This window comes from Pelophylax lessonae, assembly GCF_965119305.1.
Source record: "Pelophylax lessonae genome assembly, chromosome: 4".
Lineage (NCBI taxonomy): Eukaryota > Metazoa > Chordata > Amphibia > Anura > Ranidae > Pelophylax > Pelophylax lessonae.
The window spans coordinates 288,500,699-288,525,057 of record NC_138771.1 but is presented as its reverse complement, the minus strand read 5'-3'; the positions used below and the strand labels follow the sequence as shown (position 1 = coordinate 288,525,057).

The window sequence follows — 24,359 nt, the reverse complement described above, 5'->3', positions numbered from 1 at the left end:
GTTCCGTTTCACAAACAAATTCGACTTAAGAACAAACCTACAGTCCCTATCTTGTTTGTAACCCCGGGAACCACCTGTACCATGGAATTTGGTGCGGGGCATTTTTCAAAAGTAGTGCAACTGTGATCTGGTGCGATTTCATCCCATTCAAATGAATAGACTGAAAATCGCACTACAGGGGATGGCACAGAAACATGCACAAGTGTGCTGTTTAAATCCTGCACAGCCTTCTATTTTACAATAAAGAGAACACATGGCTAAAGAATATAAAAGCTACACTCAAGCTATATGGCTTTACTGAGCCTGGTATCCCGATTTGCCAAATCCTACCTTCTTTGATATCTAATAAAAACATGCCTGTTGTAGCTAGTGCTCTGGCTTTAGTTGCTTCAATAATGATCAGCATTGGGGATTAGCAACAAACTAAAAAAAAAATTAACTACTCTCACCTATTGCTAGCACAGAATACAGAAAGCAAAACAACCGTGAGATAAAAATCACACTTTTTCTGCTTTTTTATTTTTTATTTTTTTGCTATGCATTATGTAATTTGACCAGTGCATAAGCGGTCTTTAGAGAGTGAGTTTCTTTTTTTTTTTTTTCCTTTTACAAAATAAAATCTGTTCTCTGTGCAAAAGATGTTATTTATAGAAGCCACTGAGTTTAACACAATTTCATTTCAGTGCGTTGGATTGTCATGCATGGCTACATTCCTTTATATGCCTGCAGGCGGAGCTGAAAGGACCATGCCCCTAAACAGAAATGAATATTGATGAATCCTTAAAAGATCGCTTAGAATGTGTCTTAAATCACTGTTATTTCTTGTAAAATTATGAGTAACATTTATTTAAAATTCTATCTTAGAGGGTCATGAATAATAAAGTTGTCTACATTCAAGCAAACCAATGGCTTGAGAGCTTTATATACTGTAGCTCTAAATGATATGTCTCTTAGCAGTGCTTTAGATTTAAGAGGCTTCCTTATTTGTACAATCTCTTTATTATTAGCATGCTTAACCACTTCTGGATCGGAAGGCTTGCCCGCTTAATGACCAGGCCATTTTTTGTGATTCTGCACTGCGCTACTTTAACTGACAATTGTCCGATCCTGCGACGCTGTACCCAAATAAAATGAATGTCCTTTTTTTTCCCCCACAAATAGAGCTTTCTTTTGATGGTATTTGATCACCTGTGTGTTTTTTATTTTTTTGCGCTATAAACAAAAAGAGAGCGACAATTCAGAAAAAAAAAAAATATATTTTCTGCTATATAACATTCCCAACAAAAAAAATGTAAAAATCTATTTTTTTTATCATTTTAGACCAATATGTATTCGGCTACATAATTTTGGTAAAAAATCCCAATAAGAGTATATTGATTAATTTGTGCAAAAGTTATCTCGTCAACAAACTAGGGGAAATTTATGTCTGTTTTATTTATTTATTTAGCAATGGTGGCGATTTTTAGTAGGACTGCGACATTGTGGCAGACAGATCGGACACCTAACTGACAATTTTAACACTTTTGGAGGACCAGTGACATTACTACAGTAATCAGTGCTAAAAATATGCACTGTTACTGTACTAATGACACTGGCAGGGAAGGGGTTAACAGCCGGGGCGATCAAAGGGTTAAATGTGTTCCTAGGGGGTGCTTTGTAACTGCGTAGGGGATGGACTTATGGAATGAACATAGGGACCTGTGTTCCTTAATAGGCGGATCCCTGTGTTCATTGCTGACAGAACAGCGGTCTGCTGTGTTTACAATGGCAGACAGCCATTCTGTCTGTACGGGGAGCAATCGCAGCTGCCGGACCCGTAGATCAGCTTTCCCTGCGGCGAATGGGCACGTGTGTGCCCCCACTCGCGATGTACAGTTACTTCGGGACAGAGCTGACCTGCCGCAGTATATGTACTGATGGCGGTCGACAAGTAGTTAATAAAGCCCAACTCCAGCTATAACATTTATATATATATATATATATATATATATATATATATATATATATATTTTTTTTTTTTTTTTTTTTTTTTTCTTTTTTTTTTCTTTTTATATATATATATATATAATTTAAAATAATATTTTATTATTTTGATTTTTTTACTTAGCTAGCAGTTACAAATCTCTAGTGAGCTGGTACCAGACAATACAGAGGGAGCATAATGATGGTGCAGCAGCTTTGCTTTGTAAATAGCACAGCAGAGGGACGGGGTGGAGGCACAGCACCTGAATGAGTGTCTGTCATAGACACCATTATAATGCAGCAGGGAGTCTAAAATGCAGCTCCTGCTGTACTGTCTGGCACTAGCTCACTGGGGCTTTGTAACTGCTAACTAAGCAAAAAAATACATAATGGATTTAATAAATTATATAAAATATTAAAAGGTTTTTTTTTATGTTTTCAAAACACTACATCTGAAGTTAGGCTTTAAATTATTTTTTTAATGCTGTTAATCTGTAAAATGTGTTTCAACATCGTTTGTTATATCTGATTGGGTCTAAAAAAAATTGACACAGATCCACTGATTTATATAAAAATGTATCCTTACTAGTCAGCCCTACTAGTAAACCATTGCGGCTTGTTATGGAAAAAAAAAAAGCATCTTCACCCTCGGGAAAGAGTCCCCTCCTATCCACCCCTTCAGTACATAAATAGGCTTAGGCAAATGACGTGCGCTGTCCTCCCTTTGCCTCCTGGGATATGCATGTCACATATCCCAGGAGGCATAGCACTTCATTCAGGCTGAATTCACACTGACTTGCGATAAAATGCAGGGGAAAAGGATGTACATTTCTATTCATTTTATACGTGTTTTAACCCGCGTTGACTTGCGTTGATCTGCATTTTAGTGCACTTGTAAAAAACAGGTCAATGCGTAGATACAAAGAACAATTGTCCAACAAACAATTGTTGAAGAAAGAAACAAAAGGCTATTACAAATTTACTTTTTTTCATGTCTGTGTACCTAGTACAGGATAAGATCAGAAGGGCCAAAAGTGGCTCTGAGATGTCCACTGAATATTACAGTTCTAGATTAAACTTAAGTGGCAGACATTTTTAGCACCTTTCTGGATTATCACGGTTGTGTTATGAAACTGACTACAACCATAAAACCATTTCTTTTTTTTTTTACCACTTGCCGACCCCCCTATAGCAGTTTTACTGCTACAGGGCAGCCACGCTGCGCAGGATCACATATAAATATATATATCAGTGATCGACCGATATTGTTTTTTGAATGTCGATACCGATATTTTGGTCATCGGATATCGGTATTGGCCGATATCTTCAGGCATGTAAAAAAAAAAAATGTTTTATATTTTTTTTCTACAGCACTGAAAAGCATTCAAAACGCCAAGTTTGGCTGTTTTGAATGCTGTCAGTTTTTTTAATTCGGCGCCAAGTACCCGGAAGTGATGTCATGACATCACTTCTGGGTTTTTTACATGGAGACGCAGTAGACCGGTTCTTCTCTTTGGCAGCGGCGGCAGTGGAGGTAGGATGCCCGGGTCTCCCGGTGGGACGGGAGACCCGGGCGAGCCACGGAAGGCAGCGGGAGGGGGGGGACATCCCCTCCCGTTCCTTGTAATGACAGCTGAGCGGCTTCACAGCCGCATCGGTTGTCATTACAAGTCAGCCGACTGTCGGCTATGGACACCGGTACCGGAGTGATGCCTCTAGCTGCAGGCATCACCCGGTATAAGCACTTTCCCTAAATATCGGCAATATTGGTAAATCCAAAGGCTGATTCTGATATATCGGGGAAAGTGCATATCGGCCCCCGATATATCGGTGTTGCCGATAATCGGTCGATCCCTAATATATATATATATATATATATATATATATATACGTGATCCTGCACTTCCAGGTATCAAGCAGAAGCATGTGCTGCCGCTGGTTCGCTCCCGCTGTGATTTTACACAGCGGGAGCTGATCAGCAGGTCTATGTAAACAATGCAGATCACTGTTCTGTCAGTAAAAGCACCTCCCACACTGTTACAAAACACTGGCTAGGCGCACAGTTAACCCCTTGATCGCCCCGGATGTTTAACCCCTTCCCAGCCAGTGTCATTAGTACAACGAAAATGTATATTTTTAGCACTTATCACTGTATTAGTGTCACTGGTCCCCAAAAAGTGACAAAGTGTCAGTAAAGGCACGTACCCATTGTCGGCCGTAAATATTCGGCCAACGTCCGATCGGCCGATTGTCGGCTTGTTAGTATGATGCTTCCGACAACCGACTGCAACTTTTTGGCCGAACAAAATCTGGTGTGCAGGCTATAAAATTTTTGTAGGCCAACAAAGAACGGCCGATTGTTCGTCAGTCAGTACAGATTACAAAAAGCAGATGAGCAAGACTGGGCATGCTCAGAGAAGAAAAAACACACGGAAAGTTAACCATCACATGACATCACTTCTGCGGTCGGTTGTTGTTGGCCGACAAAATTCGTGTGCAGTCTTTAGCACTTTTCAACCTACACGACAGCACCGGACAAAAGACGGCCGACCGGTCGGCCGACAATCGGTGCGTGTGTACGGGGCTTTAGTGTCCCGACTGTCTGCTGCAATATTGCCGTCCCACTATGACTCGCTGATTGCCGCCATTACTAAAAAAAAAAAAAATATATCCCATAGTTTGTAGATGCTATAACTTTTGTGCAAAACAATCGATATACGCTTACTGGGATATTTTTTATGCCAAATATTTGTAGCAGAATACATTATGTCCTAAATTGATGAAGAAATTAGATTTTTTTTTTTTTTTTTGATTGGATATGTTTTATAGCAGAAAGAAAAACACATTCTTTTTTGTTTATAGCGCAAAAAATGAAAACTGCAGTGGTTAAGAATAACTCAAAGCCCTTTGGTACTGTAGAATGCCAAGAGACCCCTTTTTTTTATTAAACAGGAGAATCATGCCTGACTGACATATTGCTCAGAAACTTGGATGGAAACATACAATTCAACAGTTTATTTCTAAAAGCAAAAGATACCTTCAGAAGAGCATTAACCATTCGCAGTGAGCATTGTTCAGGACTCAAATAACTTCCTCTTCCTTTTTTGGGGATATTTTTGTCAAAACGCTGTGTGAGCTCATTGCCTGTGACATTCATCATAAGTAAAATATACTTTTAATCTTTATGTTCAATGATTTCATGCTGCTTATTAACAGAAATATGGTTCATTAAGTTGATATTAAAAGCTTTTTCTATGCTGATTTTACATTTTGAAATTATAATGGTGAAATGATTGCATTCCAAACGATACAATTATTAATACTTACACTTTTTTTAGTGGACTAGATGTAAATTATTCCAAAATCCAGAGACATATTGAACATTTAGGAAGCATATATTGCCTCAATATTTCTTTTGGCACAACGATATTTATAGAGTTAATCAGAATTGTGCAAATACTAGACATTCTCATACTGCAGAAAAGAGTAGCCCCGCTTCTGCAGATTAACAGTTGTTTTCCTTATTCAAGAGTTTACTAGGTAGTTAGGATAATGTTACTTGACTACCTTACCCTAGGCAGCATATTTTAAATTAATTTAAAGTACTTCAATTAAATACTACATAAAAGTATAATAATAATGGTGGAAATAGAATGCTAAGCACATTGCCTATGAAGTCCATGTCTATTTAACCACTCCAAACATTCGGCATTCTAGCACCATATGTCCACTTGTATACTCCTTGGGTTGGGTTTACAATATACAACTACAAGCTTTACTGAATCTGACAAAGATCTTGTCAGCAAATGTCTCAATTGTGCTGCCAGTCTTTTAAAAGTACTCTTTTCTTTAGTGGTAAAGAATTGAAGACATCATTTAGGATTGGGTCCAGTAACTAACAAGAAAAATCGAAATAACCGAGAACAGTCAATGCAGATTAGTGTGAAATCTGACCTGGATCCTTATACAGGTCAGAAGTAGATAATGTGTCTAGGTTTGGTTTAATCCTGAGCGAAGTCTTAAACCTGGACCCCAAGTCTTTGGGGGTCAACCTTGATCAATTCTGGCCATTTTCAAGGCTAAAAAGCAAGGGATTCTCCAAAAGGACATGGAGAGTTGGGCACTATCATAAAGCATGTATATCAATGCAAAAACAATATTACTGTAAATTACAATAAAACTACTATACAGTGGGAAGAGGGGTCTCCCTTTAATGTGCATTTCCAAGGTAACATGGGAAATATGTTTTTAAATACATACTTGAAAAATGCCTTTAAACTGTATGTGGTTTTAAAAAACAGTATGATTTTCAAATACAGTGTCAGAGTCACACTGTATTCTGGCATCACATGTTTAATGAATTGTTTAACTTTTACTTCTAGCTTGGCTTAAATCCAACAGAAGCACTCCAATCTGATTCATTACAACTTGAAAAAGGTTTTTTTTATCAGTTCTTAGCTTTGGCTGAAATAAATCACTTTGTATCCAGCAGTAATAGGCCTTAATTGAATGCTTAGAAGTAGCTACAGGAACATTTAGGAAAGTTTACTCTTAAAAAAAAATAAACTAAAGTCTTCAACTTACAAACTGGCCAGTGGCAAAACAGTTTAAGGCCTCTTGCACACTGCAGCTTGAAGAAGCTCAGTACAGTGTTTTATTTTTATTTTTTTCACTGAGCTAAAATGTGGCCCATTATTTACAAAGTGCCTATTTAAAAAAAAATAGGAAAATCTGCATTCCCGGTCAGTATTTTGTGCCGATGCGTGCAAATATGTGCACAAATACGTGCATATGTGCATAAATATGAATGCATTTTCCCTAGGAGGGTATTGTGTGCACAAATACACAAGCGTGCATATACACGCATAAATACATGTGAATTCATGCAAAACAAACACCTGAATTTACATCCAAAAAATCAGAAGTTCAATTTCAGTACTGTGTGCAAGAGGCCTAATAGTATAATTTGTGAAACTTCTTTTATTCACAGTACCAAACTGCATTTTCTTAAAATTTACCAAAATGTCAAAACAGATTGTACAAAAAATACTTCAAGACCACAACCCAACAGTCCTCAGAACCCCTATCATACATATTTCCCAAATTATTTCAAAAATATTCAAAATGTAGTCTTTAGGTTTGGCAGAAACTGGCTAGTGCCAGGACAGTACATAAGCACTTGAGTATTCAGCAAATAGAAAAAAATCAAGGCAGGTTTTATCTTTCAATAAACGTTTGTGTGTATTAGAGACAACCGTCACAATTAATGTTCAGTGTTTGGATAACATGTAAGAAGCCTAGTTAGGCCACATTATAAGTGGTGAAAACACGTCAGGTTTTACTTTGAAATAAACATTAGAGCACATTATTTCAGAGAGCCACATGTGCAGTGACTGGACAGTATGTAAGCAGTTTGAATAGGCTGCAATAGAAGAGGGAGAGATGAGGCATACACTATAGTCATCCCCAAGTCTGGCAGCCGGAGCCACATTTTTTTCAAGCTTTTTGCGGCAACCCCTGCATTATAATCTAGCTGACAGTTCCTGGCCTGGGTGGCCCCAAATTAGAAGATTCCCAGCCATCATATTTATGTGTTTTTACTTCTCAGATTTTCTTCAAAAAGGATTTCATATTTATTTAAATGTTGTTTTTATTTTCCCTTTATTATTAGTTTTCTTTTCTTTATATTATAAAGCTATTTACAGTGCCAGCTCTTGCATATAATCTAGCAGAAGGTTCCTGGAACTTTTCCTCATCTTAATCTTTTTGTCCATGCACTTGGCTGTATAATTCGCACCCCCCCCCCCTCCATTTTCTGCTGCCTGCCTTTCTCCTGTGTCATGGATGACAAAGCCTTTCTCTTCTTGCCTGCCTTTTCCTTCTCCTCCTCAAGAGTGCATAGCATTCACTTTAATATAATAGTGCTTCCAATGAGCTCTTTTCTTTCTCCCAAAAGGAGCACATCAGCCACTTTCCTTTAGAGTGCTGCTAATGTAACCCTTTCCTCCTCCTAAAGGGTGCACAGCAGCTCTTTCTTTTCCAGTGCTGCTCATGCACCCTTTTCCTCTTCCTCTTCCAACATGTGAAATGCCATGAGGCGGCAGGAGGCTGTTTCACCTTCTCCAGACAAGGAGAAAGTCTACTACCACAATTTCAAAGGGATCGCAAAAAAAGCATCACATTCAGGATGTGCTGTAAAAACATCTTTCCTGCATTTTCTGATGGTGTCCAGATCCCAAAACTGGAGGCATAGCTGCAGGGGGAAAACCTATGGCCAAAGGTTTCCCACTCTTCCACAACACAGTGTGAAGGGCACGCAGAAGCAAAGTTTAGTGCATAATCCTACAGCAATTGGCTGCCTGTCCTTTAACTTTATAAAAAAAAGGTCAGCTAAGTCTGACCTTTCAAATTGTTGTGGGTTTTTCTTTTAAATGGCGTTTTGTACTTACAGATTAAATTTTATTTATTTATTTATTTTTCCTTGTAAGGCCATCCCTGACTTGGGGAAGCAAACAAGGGCAAGGATGGTAAGACATTCTAGGTACTACCTTTAAAAAAGAGGGAGTCCTAGTTTAACCTCCTTTATTTCTTTGCAAATCTAAAAAATGCTGGTTGACTTTCCATGACACAGGGGAAAGGCAGGCAACAGAAAATGGAGAGGGGGGGGGGGGATTATAGCCAAGGGAAAGGGCAGGCATCAGCAAACAAGCACACAATCCAATGGCCAATAGATGCCTGCCTTTACTTAAAGTGATTGTAAAGTCTGGTGTTTTTTTTTTCTTTTTAACTAACAAAAATGTTATACTTACCTACTCTGGGCAGTGGTTTGCACAGGGCAGCTCAGATCCTCCCACTTCGCTGCTCCTGGCCCCTCCTTCCTGTCAAGTTGCAGCTTGCTATGGGGGCACCTGAAGCTGAGCTGTAGCTCTGTGTGTCTGTTCAGACACAGAGCTGCCCCCTTTCTCTCCTGATTGGTTAACTGACTTTGATTTACAGCAGCGGGAGCCAATGGCGCTGCTGCTGTGTCTCAGCCAATCAGGAGGGAGAGACCCCGAACGGCCGGGGGACTTGTGGACATTGCTGGAAAGAAATGGGGTTCAGGTAAGTATTAAGGGGTGCTGGGGTGGCTGCTACACACAAGGCTTTTTAATCTTAATACATAGAAGGTATTAAGATAAAAACCTTCTGCCTTTGCAACTTCTTTAACGATTACTTTCCTGTTGAAGAAGCAAATTAGGTAGACAGTCATTTATTATATGATATTATTTATCATTTTATTTTTTTAACTGCATTATATTATGTTTTTATTATTAATATTACTATATGTAATTTAACCTATGTGCTGCCACTGTAATTTCACAAGCTGACTGTCAGCTTTCATATGGAGGTGATCCGATGGCTTGCTACCATGGATCCCCCAAACATGCCTCCCACTATGTGACCCCCCCCCCACCATGTTTCCTGGGCTCTGCTATTCTACCTGTCGGCCTAGGTCAATCAAATCCAGTGACACGGGAGCAGAGGGCCGAGTGCAGAGCTGTCTGTGCCAATAGACGCAGCAGTGGGACACAAGAGCGAGCCCACACGGGTGCCCCCATGGAAAGCGGCTTTCTGTGGGGGCACCTGATAAAGAGGAGGAGCATTGCCTACATATGATTTTGGGTGCTGAATTTTATCACGATTTCATGGAAGGCACAATTTTAGGGCTTAACATGTTGGATATCTATTTACGTGAAACTACCTCATCTTATATATTTTACCAAAAAAAAAATGGGTAATACATTGTGTTTTGTCCACTACTGAAAATTTGCGTTTTATAAACCATTGCACTAATATCACATGACAAAAAAAAAAAAATGAAAATGTACCACCATTTTAGTTTAAAGGGTCTCTTCTTTCAGAAAATATATACTTCAGGCCTAAAATGCAAAAAATGTCTCTGGCAATGAAAAGGATAAGAGACTGATGATTACAAGCCCTACATCACTGTGTCCCTATGCACATTTCCACAGCACCACCTATGTTTTCCCTACTACAGCTAAGCACATTATGAATGTGGCTGCTGGGTGACCTGCATTTTAGGCCTCATGCACACTGGACACTTTTCTATCTCTCCTAGACGTCTTTCCTTCTGGCAGGGGCGTTTTGGCTAAAAGCTTGTTGCTTGGAAAAAGTTTGTAACGCACTTAGGTGAGTTTAGCCACGTCAAGCATTTGGGCATTAATTCATTTCATTGGCCTGAATAATAATTTTATGAATTAATACTCAAGGGCTAAATGTGTTTACACGCCTTTACACGGGTTAAGTGTTTCATTCTGCCAAAACTCTGCTGCTCCCGGAAGCATTGGCAGAGGGTTTTTTTTTCCCTGCCTCTATACACCTCTACCGCTAAACTCCTCTAAGCATTGGCTAACATGCAGGGGCATTTAGAGGCATAGAAAAAAAATGCCAGACGCCCCTGGGAGCAGCTGAAAAAACATCCAATGTGCATGAAGCCTTATATACTGTAGTTAGGCGCTGGGTCATAATAAAGCCCCCATTATTAGCAATTCTAAGACACTTGACCGATGTTAAAAAGGTGGAAAGTGCACTTTTGGTAGTTGCTTGTTATAGCAGTGAATGACCTCATGCGCACTGGATATCTTCACAGCTGCTGTTTTTGGCTTCAGGTGTTTTTTTTTTTTTGCAGACAGTAAACTCCCCAGCATATTATCCTATGTGTGAGCTATCTCTGAGGAAGGGAGCGTGTCTCCTGAAACAGGTCAGTGGTCCCAACAAAGGGATATGCCCTTTTCACATTGAGGTGGACTTGTTTTATGTGATTTTACTCTTCATGTTTGTGAGTATGTTTTTGGCATTCAAAATACATTTTTAATTTGTCCAAGGGTAATGCACTAGGTGCTTGCGCCTCCTTTCTTTTGTGTTTTCAGTCTTTGGTGTTTCCCCATCTGAGGAGAGCAGCACCCCTACAATTCCCGTTAGAGTGAGCTGGGTCATTTAGTTGTTTGGGGAATTGCCATGCACACATAGACTGTTATCATCAGTTTGTAGCAGGGGCGTTTTCTGCCTGGAAAAAAAAACCCCAGAACCAGTGGGTTTGGAGAGGAGTTTTTCAGCTGTAACTCTAAAAAAAAGCTATTTAGTGTTTATGAGCGTTTTTGAGCCATAAGCTTTTGTGGGAGTATAGTTTTGCTTAAAAAACCCTTAAAAACACCAATGCAAAAATGCAGCATTCTAAAAAAACATCCAGTGTGCATGAGGCCTACTACTGCACTGTTTCCCAGTGCCTGGATAGTAGAGTTGGCCTACCAATGTAATATACTTGCATTTGCACAAGAGCATTTCCTTGATATTTATATATATATATATATATATATATATATTTTAGCAAATTTAGAGGAAAAGTAAAAGTGTCAGTATTGGCAATCTATCTCTGGTCTTTTTTATTTAATACTCCACAAGAAGTGAAGGAAACTAATTGGCAGCTCTGGACAATGCCTCCATACTTTGCAGTGTTTTTTTTTTATATATAAATCCCTGGATTTTGTTTATCAATGTCAAAAAGTACTTCTAACCTGTGCTCTATACAATGTACAATGTACAGGAATGATTCAGTTAATGTCTGACCTGGAAAAGGATGCTGGTCTGTTTTGTCTGATAAGGTAATCCTTTCCTGAGGGTCTTCTGAGTGTGCTTTATTGGATAATGCATCTAACCTGCCAAGGAGGGAGAAAACAGCTCTGGACCCTGGTTTCTTTTTTTCTGGAGGCTGTGTCACTGGAGTCCACTGAAATAAAATTAGCATTATACATCAAAATTAGGAAAAGACTCATTATTTTTTGTAACAAACAGCAACAATAGTAACAAGGGGATGTTGATGACAGAAAAAACGATAAGCGTAATAAACAGATGTGAAGTCTGATACTCAAATAAAAACAAATTCTTGATTAAAGCGTTTGATCAGCATTCATGGTCCTACTCCAATTTAACTCTTGACTGTCCAAAACAAAGTTTGGCGAGAACAAAAAGAGTCAAATGATATGGGCTTTATTGTTAGCTATTCATTTTTTTTTTTTTTAGCTTGGGAGCCATCCCAACACAGGAAACAGTTGTCTGGGACTGGGACAGTGGTCAAGGCACCAGGTTAAACTGAAACATAGGCAAGGATTAAAATATAAAGAAGCTGTTACTCAGTAAGTGGTTAATTCAGCTGCTGAAAATGCTTACAAAACTGCACTTTGATATAGCTAAGGTGAATCCCTCACATACATCTTAAACTCATCTCCCACAAAATAAATTTTTAATTTTTTTGTACAATAAAATTATTTTTAATCTCAAAAAAAATTTACCATGTGATTCATAATATTTAATAAAGTATTTTTTATATTTTTAATTATATGTCTGCTTTTATTTTATGATGAACAAAATTGTTTTTAGGTTGGTTAACCGGTTGCCGACTGCGCACAGTATATTTACTGCGGCAGTCAGCCCCGGCCAGGCAGAGTGACGTAGGTCTACGTCGCTCGCCTGTCACTGCTATTAGAGCCAATAGCCTCGGCTCGTTCAGGGAGGAGTGCGGGCGTGTGACCGGCGGACCCGATGTCCGCCGGTCACTTGCCGATCGTCGGTACAGCGGGAGAAAGGCAGAGCGGCTTATGTAAACAAGCCGCCTGTCATTCTCCCCTGTGTAAAAATGGAGATCAGACGGTTCTACTATGTAGAACCGTTGATCTTTGTTTTTACACCAATAGCATTGTCCCACTACAGTTAGAATCTCGCCCCTAGGACACACTTAACCCCTCCCTGTCCAATACAGTTAACCCCTTCCCTGCCAGTGTCATTTTTGCAGTAACAGTGCACTGATTACTGCAGTAATGTCACTGGTACCCCCAAAAGTGTCAAAAATGTCAGTCAAGGGTCCGATCTGTCCGCCGCAATGTCGCAGTACCGCAAAAAAAATCGCAGATCGCCGCCATTACTCGTTAAAAAAAAAACACCAAAAATTACAAAAATCTTTCCCTTTGTTAGTAAACGCGATAACTTTTGCGCAAACCAATCAAAATACGCTTTTTGTGATTTTTTTTTATCAAACATATGTAGCATAAAACAATTTGGCCGAAAATGTTAAAAAATTTTGATTTTTACATTTTTTTTGGGGGGGGAATTTCATATAAAAAAAAGTGAAAAATATTGTTATTTTTGCAAAAATTACGCTCTTTTTTGTTTATAGTGCATGATCAAAAAGTCGCACAGGTGATCAAATACCACCAAAAGAAAGCTCTGTTTGTGGGAAAAAAAGGACGTGAAATTCGTTTAGGTACAGCGTCGCACGACCGCGCAATTGTCCGTTAAAGTCACGCAGTAAAAAATCGCAAAAAACCCCCTGGTCAGGAAGGGGGTAAAATCTTCCGGGGCTTAAGTGGTTAATAATATACAGTATGTATGTAAGCTTTTGTAAAAGGTTTATATGGGTATAGGAGATGGAGCCAATGGTGTGACATCATCCTGCGGCCATCTTAGCTTTTGGCGAGAAGCCTGTTCTGTGTCTATAGTGCTTCAGTCTATACATGTTTTCTGCTTTTTTATGAATACATCCTTGCTCTAATGATGGGATATTTCTGTGTGTATTTTTGTGCTGACAATGAGAGAGGACAAGGTGTGAACGCCAGGAGATTTACCCCTTGAAAGAGGCAAGTGCTTTTATACCTGACTGTTAATGCAGAGTTCATATCTCTGAGGGGAAGAACCATTGTCTCATTGTTGGTGGAGATACGAAGAACACTTTTTATTTTCAAGCAAGATACAGTATCTCACAAAAGTGAGTACATCCCTCACATTTTTGTAAATATTTTATTATATCTTTTCATGTGACAACACTGAAGAAATGACACTTTGCTGCAATGTAAAGTAGTGAGTGTACAGCTTGTATAACAGTGTAAATTAGCTGTCTCCTAAAATAACTCAATACACAGCCATTAATGTCTATACCGCTGGCAAAAAGTGAGTACACCCCTAAGTCAAAATGTCCAAATTGGACCCAAAGTGTCTATATTTTGTGTGGCCACCATTATTTTCCAGCAATGCTTCAACCCTCTTGGGCATGGAGTTCACCAGAGCTTCACAGGTTGCCACTGGAGTCCTCTCACACTCCTCCATGGCGACATCACGGAGCTGGTGGATGTTAAAGACCTTGCATTCCTTCACCTTCTATTTGAGGATGCCCCACAGATGCTCAATAGGGTTTAGGTCTGGAGACATGCTTTGCCAGTCCATCACCTTTACCCTCATAGCTTCTCAGCAAAGCAGTGGTCATCTTGGTGGTGTGTATGGGGTCGTTATCATGTTGGAATACTGCCCTGTGGCCCAGTCTCCGAAAGGAGGGGATCATGTCCTGCTTCAGTATGTCACAGAACATGTTGGCATTCATGGTTCCCTCAATGAACTGTAGCTCCCCAGTGCTGGCAGCACTCATGCAGCCCCAGACCAGAACACTCCCACCACCATGCTTGACTGTAGGCAAGACACACTTGTCTTTGTACTCCTCACCTGGTTGGCACCACACACACGCTTGACACCATCTGAACCAAATAACTTTATCTTGGTTTCATCAGACCACAGGACATGGTTCCAATAATCCATGTCCTTAGTCTGCTTGTCTTCAGGAAACTGTTTGCAGGTTTTCTTGAGCATCATCTTTATAAGGCTTCCTTCTGGGATGACAGCCATGCAGACCAATTTGATGTAGTGTGTGGCGTATGGTCTGAGCACTGACAGGTTTACTTCTCACGCCTTCAACCTCTGCAACAATGCTGGCAGAACTCATAATGTCTATTTCCAAAAGACAACCTCTGGATATGATGCTGAGCACGTGCACCCAACTTCTTAGGTGGACCATGGCAAGGCCTGTTCAGAGTGGAACCTGTCCTGTTAAACCGCTGTAAGGTCTTGGCCACCGTGCTATAGCTCAGTTTGGCAATCTTCTCATAGCCTAGGTCATTTTTTATGTAGAGCGAAAATTCTTTTTTTTAGATCCTCAGAGTTCTTTGCTATGAGGTGGCTTCAGGTTTTGAAGTTCCAGTGACCAGTAGGAGAGAATGAAAGCGATAACACTATGTTTAACACACCTGCTCCCCATTCACACCTGAGACCTTTTAACGCTAACGAGTCACATGACACTGGGGAGGGAAAATAGCTAACTGGGCCCAATTTGGATATTTTCACTTAGGGGTGTACTCACTTTTGTTGCCAGCGGTTTAGACATTAATGGCTGTGTGTTGAGTTATTTTGAGGGGACAGCAAATTTACACTGTTATACAAGCTGTACACTCACTACTTTACATCGTAGCAAACTAATTTTTTCAGTGTTGTCACATGAAAAGATATGACATACATATATATATATATATATATATAGAGAGAGAGAGAGAGAGAGAGAGAGAGATAGAGAGCAAGAGAAATAAGAAGGATGTGTAGTTCAAAATGGTCCAAAATGCTCTTTCCCTGATAAGCAGGTTGTTTCCCTTTTCCTTTTTTTAACATTGTATGTACTGGCAGTCTCCTGCCACCCTTTTAATTTTTTTATTTGTGATGTATACATATTCAGTACCAGCATCATAGCTGCAGCCAACTCCCAGAGCTAATGATATGAAAAGAAGCAACGGGCTATAGTTGCAATTTCACTTATCCAACGTGTATCCATTAGTGTGCGAGCAATAAGGGAAATATAATCAGAGCCCAAGCTTCGCTGCTGCCATAGTAACTTATTAAACATAAATTATACTGTCAGACATAATTATATCTGTTGTTTTATAATTCCTTATAGAATAGAATAATGTCTCAGCTAGCAAATGGACATATAACAGAAAAAATGAATAAGGTGAACATGTAATCACTATTATGAATAAAAGCATTTCTCAATTTTCTTTACATAAATTGTGTTTGTTGGCATTTAATGATATATGCGCAAGGTCTAACCCAGCCGGTCATGTATATACTGTATATACAGACAGGAGCTTGGTAATGATATGGTAATATAATGATAGACACCAGTTAGCAACAAAAATAATTATTTAAGGCCACTTCACATATAGCTTTGTATCATAGCACAGCATTACCACATGTTGCATTAAGGCAGCCACAACATACGAAAAATAGGAGACTCATCTGTGAATGGATGGTTCCCATCTGTGTATTGTGGGGCGCTAGTGTTTCATTTGCAAGGTTCTTTGGAGTACCCTTCAAAATTCAGAAATTAATGGTACCACAATGCACCATACCACTGAATTTGTGTGCATTGTGGTAAAACACATTCAGAGCTGTGAATCCAGAATTAAATTAAAGCAGAGCTCCACCCAAAAGGGGAAGCTTTGCTTGTCTGCCCCCTCCGCTGCCAGATTTGGCACCTTTTTGGGGGGGAGTAGATATCTGGTTTTGACAAGTACCCACTCCCACTTCAGGCTGAGTTCACCGCGAGGAGGTTTGGCCCCCCTCCCCCGCAGCCAGCCCATTCACAGAGCGCAGCGTGCTTTGCGCATGAGCAGTAGGGAACCGGCTGTGAAGCTGCAAGGCTTTACTGCCGGTTTCCTTTAGTGGAGATGGCAGCGGCAGTACCCAATAGCTGATTGAAAAATCAGCTTGAGTAGGGACATCGCTGGATTCCTGGACAGCTACTGTAAGTGTCCTAATATTAAAAGTCAGCAGCTATAGTATTTGTAGCAGCTGACTTTTAATTTTTTTATGAAGTAGCATGAAGCTCCTCTTTAACCAGCTCTGGACCGGAAGAATTTGCCCCCTTAATGACCAGGCCATTTTTTGCGATTCGGCACTGTGTTACTTTAACGGAAAAGTGCGCAGTCGTGCGATTCTGTACTGAAATAAAATTGATGTCCTTTTTTTCCTACAAATAGAGCTTTCTTTTGGTGGTATTTGATCACCTCTGCATTTTTTATTTTTTGCGCTATAAACAAAAAAACAAGGCAACAACTCTGAAAAAAAAAAAAAACAATATTTTTCGCATTCTGCTATATAACATTCCCCAAAGAAAATGAAAAAATTGATTTTTTTTTTATCCTTTTAGGTCAATTTGTATTCTGCTACATATTTTTTGGTAAAATAAATCGCAATAAGTGTATTTTTATTGGTTGGCACAAAAAAAGTTATCCCCTCTACAAACTAAGGGAAAGATTTATGTCATTTTTATTTATATAATTTTTTTTACTAGTAATGGCGAGGACCTGCGATTTTTAGCGGGATTGCGACATTTCGAAGGACAGATCGGACCCCTAACTGACCTTTTTCACACTTTTGGGGGGACCAGTGACCTTACTACATCAATCAGTGCTAAAAATATGCACTGTTACCGTAATAATGACACTGGCAGGGAAGGGGTTAACCTAGTGGGTGATCAAAGGGTTAAATGTAAGCCTAGGGGAGTGTTTACTAACTGTGGGGGGAGAGGCTTGTGAAATGACCATAGAGACCTGTGATCCTATATAGAAGGATCACAGGCGCACGGGGATCATTTCAGAGAGAAGAACGGTCAGCTGTGTTTACAACAGCCGACCATTTTTCTCTCTCAGTGGGGAGTGATCGCGGGTGGCACGCACTCGCCCCCCTAGCACCAGGCACGTGACTGACGTAGTCCTATGTCAGTTCGCGCAGGAGGGGCTATCTGCCGCAGTAAAACTGTGGCGGACGGTCTGGAACTGGTTAAAGCTACTCCAGGCAGATACTATATAAAAGACACTAATGAATGCAGATTTCTATCCAGGAATGCATCTATAACTACTTGCCAAACAAGCGGCCATAGTTTTATTGTGGCAGGTAGGCTCTGTTACGCGAAACTAAGTACATGTACATTGCTTTGTGTAAAAGACACGCCGATTTTCCAAAGAGGGAGCCAATCAGTGGATCCGGCAGGATGTGATGTCCACCCATGATTGCTCCACATGGAGACAGAATTGTGGTCTGCCGATGTAAAAAAGGCAGACCGCTGTTCTGTCACAGATGAAGACAGGGATACTGTGTTCCTACTATTTAGGAACACAGGTCTCTGTGTTCAATTATTGAGTCCACCCCCCACACAGTTAGAAAGCATCCCCTAGGGACACACGTAACCCTTTGTTTGCCCCTGGGGTTAACCCCTTCCCTGCCAGTGTCATTAGTACAGTAACAGTGCAAATTTTTAGCATTGACTACTGTAGTAATGTCACTTGTCCCCTCAAAGTGTCAAAAGTGTCAGTTAGGTGTCCGATCTGTCCGCCGCAATGTCGCAGTCCCGCTAAAAATCGCTGATCGCCGCCATTACTAGTACATAAATAAATTAATAAATAAATAAAAATGACACAAGTCTATCCCCTAGATTGTAGACGCGATAACTTTTGCGCAAACCAACCAATATACACTGATTGGGAGGTTTTTTTTTACCAAAAAAAATGTGGCAGAATACATATTAGCCTAAATTGATGAAAAAATTAGATTTTTTTATTTATTTTGTTTGGATATGTTTTATAGCAGAAAGTAAAACATTTTTTTTTTTTTTTTTCATTTTTTTTCAGAATTGTTGCTCTTTTTTTGTTTATAGAGCAAAAAAAAACGACCGCAGGGGTGATCAAACACCACCAAAAGAAAGCTCTATTTGTGGGAAAAAAGGACATCAATTTAATTTATGTACAGTGTCAGACGACCGTGCAATTGTCAGGTAAATTAATGCAGTGTCGTATCACAAAAAATGCCCTGGCCATTAACCACTTGCCGACTGCACACAGTATATTTACTGCGGCAGTCAGCCCCTCACAGGCAGAGCGACGTAGGTCTACGTCGCTAGCCTGTGAGGCTCTGGGGAACGAGCGCGCGCCGCCGGAGGCACGCTCCCGCGCGGTCACGGACCCCCCCGCGCGTGTGACCGGCGGACCCGATGTCCGTCGGTCACTCAGCGATCGTCGGGGGGAGAGGGACAAAGTCAGGCGGCTAGTGTAAACAAGCCGCCTGTCATTCTCCCCTGTGTAGAAACAATGATCATATGGTTCTACTATGTAGGACCGTTGATCATTGTTCCTACACCTCAAGCCACAGCCAATCACAGTTAGAAATACGCCCCTAGGGACACACACAGCCCCTCCCTCTCAAATAAAGTTAACCCCTTCACTGCCAGTGTAATTTTATAGTAACAGTGCATATGTATAGCACTGATTACTGTAGAAATGTCACTGGTAACCCCAAAAGTGTCAAAAATGCAGACTTGTATAAAGTACTCAAAATTTCTACTTGAGTAAAAGTACAAGTGCTCGATCAAAAAGTGACTTGAGTAGAAGTGGAAGTGCTCGCAGAAAAAGTTACTTAAGTAGAAGTACTAAAGTATTCAACATTTTTTTTACTTAAGTATTGCAAGTAGTTTTTTCAAAAAAATTGCTACTTAAGTACTAAAAGTAAAAAGTACCAGTAGTTTTGAAAAAAAAATTCTACTCAAGTACTGAAAGTAGAAGTAGAAGTACTGTGTTATGTAGTTATTAACGAAAGAATTTAAAAGTTTGAACATCATATTGTTTTTTATTATTTCAAATGATTTATTCAAATGATTAACCTGTGTTTGTTAGTAGTTTCTTGATGCACTTTAAGCGCTGTAGCACCATTTATTTGTTTGTTTCATATTTTCTTTTTATTGGAAAGATTTGGTATAGCAGCTTTTATTATACACAGCCTTTATTTTCGTATGCGCTGATTTACAAATGACATTATACACATTTTTTGAGCTTTATGCAATCTGCCATCTACTGTTCTGGCAGTGGTAATTTTTTTAAAAGTAACGAGTAACTATGCAGCACAAAAAAAAAATACTTGAGTAGAAGTATCGAAATCATCGAAAAAATGTAGTGAAGTAAAAGTAGAAGTAGGAGAAAAAAATTCTACTCTAGGAAAGTACAGATACCGCATTTCGGTACTTAAGTACAGTACTTAAGTAGTTCTACTTCGTTACTATACATCTCTGCAAAAATGTCAGTCAAGGGTCCGATCTGTCTGCCGCAATGTTGCAGTACCGCAAAAAAAATCGCAGATCGCCGCCATTACGCGTTAAAAAAAAAACAACAAAAATGACAAAAATCTTTCCCTTTGTTAGTAAACGCAATAACTTTTGCGCAAACCAATCAAAATACGCTTTTTGCAATTTTTTTTACCAAACATATGTAGCATAAAACAAATTGGCAGAAAATGTTAAAAAATTTTGATTTTTACATTTTTTTGGGGGGAATTTCATATAAAAAAATGTGAAAAATATTGTTATTTTTGCAAAATTTACGCTCTTTTTTTGTTTATAGCGCATGATCAAAAAATCGCACAGGTGATCAAATACCACCAAAAGAAAGTTCTATTTGTGGGAAAAAAAGGACATCAAATTTGTTTAGGTACAGCATCGCACGACCGCACAATTGCCTGTTAAAGTCACGCAGTGCCGAATCGCAAAATACCCCCTGGTCAGGAAGGGGGTAAAATCTTCCGGGGCTTAAGTGGTTAAGGGTAAAACCTTTCTGGTCCTTAAGTGGTTATTTGCAAGCGGTGTAGGTATCCTAATTTGACTTGATATCACCCTACAGCAGAGCTCAGACTGAGAGAGGGAGAGCAGCACAAGGACCAATAGGTTGTGTTGAAACGCAAGAAACATGCTGATAGAAAGACAGAGCAGGGTGACAGAGAGATGGGCTCATCAGTCTGTTGCTTCTTCTTTACTGTTATATCCCAGTCTGGGGGAGGGGAAAAAACTGTAGGTCCTACTACACACACTGGACATTTTCAATGCTGCTGTTAGGGGCATCTGGCCTTTTCTTTTTTTTTTTTTTTCCTGCCTTTAAACGGCCCTGCATGTTAGCCTATGTGTCCATACACATATAGGCATTTAGAGGCTTTTAGATGCAGAAAAAGAAAACACTGATGGCGCGTCCAGTAGAATCAGCGCTTTTGGCAGAGAAAACCGCTTGACACAATAAAACATGTCTAAATGTGCGTTAACACTAGCAAGTCAAGCACTTAAAGTGTTAATTCATTTCAGTGGGCAGAACAAATTATTATTCTGGCAAACTAAATGAATTAGCGCCCAAAAGCTTGACGTGCCTAAGGTGTTAGAAGTGCGTTTACAAGCATCTAGTGTTTTTTCTGCCAAAACGCTGCTGCCCGGAGGAAAGTCATCTAGAATAGATGGCCAAACTAGGGCCGTCTTTAACACAGGGCAAAAGGGGCAGCTGCCCTGGGCCCAGTCATTGTTGTAGGGCCCAAAGCAGCTGCCCCTTGAGCCCCCATTGTCTTCGAATATTTGATAAGTGGATTGGGGAGGGCCCAAGAAAATATTTGCCCAGGGTCCAATCAATATTAAAGACAGCCCTGGGCCAAACACCTTGAGTGCATGAGACCTTTATGTTACTGAATTGCAGCAGAGAAAGATCAGGTCTTCTGCCCTGCCAGACCGGTCTGTGTTGTGCGGCAAAGCTGTGTAAATCTCAGGACCTGATGGACAGAACTGCAAATCATTTGGTAGGGAAAGCTATATACTGTATAAATATTCATCTCTGAGCTCAGCTGTTTGTTGTGAGTTCAGCATTAGGGTCTCATTCACACAGGCTTACCATAATCATACAGCTATGGGAAGGACCGTCTTCCCCCACATGGGATGTATAGGTGTTCTATGCATCCATGTGCAGGCAGTCCCATACATGTCTATGCGGATGCAGCAACTGCACAGACACAGCCACTGGTCCCGATTTATCAGCTGTACGGGTGAATATCCTTAATTGTACACTGTCTGCACACCTGTGCATCCTGTTCATGAAGAGCTATCTGTTTGTGCCAGAAGCGCCCACTATTCAATCCATCTGTGCCTGCCAAATACACAGGGCTCACTTACCAGCCTTGGGTATCGAGCAGAGTCCTTTCAGAATTACATGTCTGCTTGCCATCCCCACGCATAGTGTGTAAGTGACAGTCACTGTTAGGCTTGCTCACCACTTGGTCTCTCCTGAAACAGAATACCTTCTTGCAGGTTATCCCCTGCAAGAAGGTATTCTGTTTCAGGAGAGACCAAGTCACTTCAGGCCTAAAGATTACTTGTATAGCAGTTTCTCTACCAATCCACCACTGGCCTAGCTAGACCAGGTTTGCAACACCGTTGGGACACTGGTATCCTTCTTCACCAAGTGGATACCTCATGGGATGCACTGTCTAGCATAGCCTAATGGTGTGCTATCCCACTTCTCAACAGCAAGGTTACTGAGAACCCACTTAAGACACATGAAGCAGCCAGAAGCTCGGTCCAAAGCAATTTTATTGTAAGTGTCACAATTCTAACAAAGTAATCAGCACCTCCTCAAACAGTTCCATTTTTGTGTGGTAGTGTCCCTATTTGTGCTCAGCTACAGAGGCACCCCCTCAAGGGAAGGTAAAAAACAAAGTCCCAGTCCTGAACGTCAGGGGTCTCCATACTTTCTAAGCAAAGGCCCATTTTACTTTCCTTCAGACTTAAGGGGGGGCTGGACTATGGCCATTGGTAGTAGAAGAGGTCCTGACGTCAGTGGGAATAAACAATGCCCCATCCTCGGTTTCATAAGGAGGAATTGTGCCCCATCTTTGGTGTGATGGGAGGATTTCTGCCCCATCATTGGTGTCATTAGAAATAATTCTGCCCCTTTGTTGATGCCAGTGTGGGGGAGCTATGCCCCATTGTTGGTATCAGTGGATGAAAATAATGCCCCAAGGGCGGGATAAAAGCAAGCAAAGGGCTGCATCTGGCCCCCGGTGGACCACTGCTCTAGGTGATCCTCTCCCCCATGGCTTCTCTGTTTCCCATCAGCCAGCAACCAACTCCCTGTGTTAACCACTTCAGATCCGGAAGAATTACACCCCTTTGTGACCATTTTTTGCGATACAGCACTGCGTTACTGTAATTGCGTGATCGTGCGACACTGTACCTAAATTAAATGTATGTCCCTTTTCCCCACAAATAGAGCTTTCTTTTGGTGATATTTGATCACCTCTGTGTTTTTTAATATTTGCGCTATAAGCATAAAAAAAATGTACTTTCTGATATAAAACACAAATAAAAAAATGTAAAAAAGAAGCATATTTATTCATAAATTCAGGCCATATGTATTGTGCTACATATTTGTGGTAACAAAAATCCCAATAAGCCTATATTAATTGGTGTGCAAAAAAGTTATAGCGCCTACAAACTATGGGAAATATTTATGGAATTTTTATTTATTTACTTTTGTACTAGTAATGGCAGGGATTAGCAACCTATAGTGGGAAAGCGATATTGCGGTGGAAAATCTGACACTAACTGATATGAGATCCTGCCAGGAAGAAAATTACCTTATTCTCTTTCCTGGAAGGATTCAAAAGAGAAATATAATTAAAGTGGACCCTGCCTACACTTGGGCGTAGATGCATAAGTACGTTTGTGTGAATGATGCCTAAAAAGCTATGTGAATGGTTAACATAACTGACATTACATTTAAGGGAGCCTGTAACCCTTTGGGGGCTACTACTGACTTACTTGTCCTTCTTATCCTCACTTCCCTACCTAATAAGCCGCTGACCTGGAATAAATATGCAGGACATAAATCAAGACATTTTTGGCTGTATATTTCTTAAGGTTCGCAACAAATTAGGTAGTGACTCAGCGTGACAGCTCTGAATCCTGAATCTATAAAAGCAAGTCAGTAATGGCACTCCTCATTGTTCTGTCCTAGCAACACAAAACTGAATATAAGAACATTCATAAGAATATACTGTGATCAGTTAGCATGAATGGGAGCACATATCTCTCTGGTGAGTTCATATAGTCCACATGATGATAACACTACTTCAGCTAGTGAATTATGGAACAGCAGTAGATCAGAGGTTATCTATCGGTAAGTGCTTATGATGTCTTAGACTACAAACATCAGCAATAAATATTACACATCTATTCACTGACATTCAGAATGATACATTATGAGATAATTTAATTAAGTATATTTTTGAGTTTGTAAATGTAAAAAAGTAATAAAACAACATAATACAACCTTGGCACTATGTGATTAGAAATGAACCTTATGTACTGTAACTGTAGCACTGGGTTAACGTGGAAAAAACAATTAGGATGTCTATAGTAGACATAGCAATGGACCTTTGTTTTCAGGATATTGCTGGATTAAGGTCACATGATGAATGTGTTTATACGTAGGAATGTAGCTCCAAGGGAATCATATCTGTATTTTTCTATCATCTATAAAATGATAAGTCTGACCAAAAAAGCATCAATTTTGCAACAATCTTTTAGAACCTAATTGGAGGTTTCAAAAGCATTTTATTTTGATGCATCACAGATGCTGTTTATGTTACAATCAAAGTTAGGATCATTTTTTAACAAA

At 40.0% G+C, this 24,359-nt stretch overlaps 1 protein-coding gene across 1 annotated transcript in view; it reads right to left on the bottom strand.

The window, feature by feature from the left end:
* LOC309552612 (uncharacterized protein) overlaps positions 1-24,359 on the bottom strand; it is a gene marked incomplete at both ends in the record, with an annotated part of 398,170 nt that overhangs the window by 247,150 nt on the left and 126,661 nt on the right. The window contains 2 exons of the mRNA XM_082253553.1: positions 5,000-5,106; positions 11,590-11,749. Coding sequence (XP_082109679.1) covers positions 5,000-5,106; positions 11,590-11,749 — 267 coding nt within the window. The remainder of the gene's footprint in view (positions 1-4,999; positions 5,107-11,589; positions 11,750-24,359) is intronic.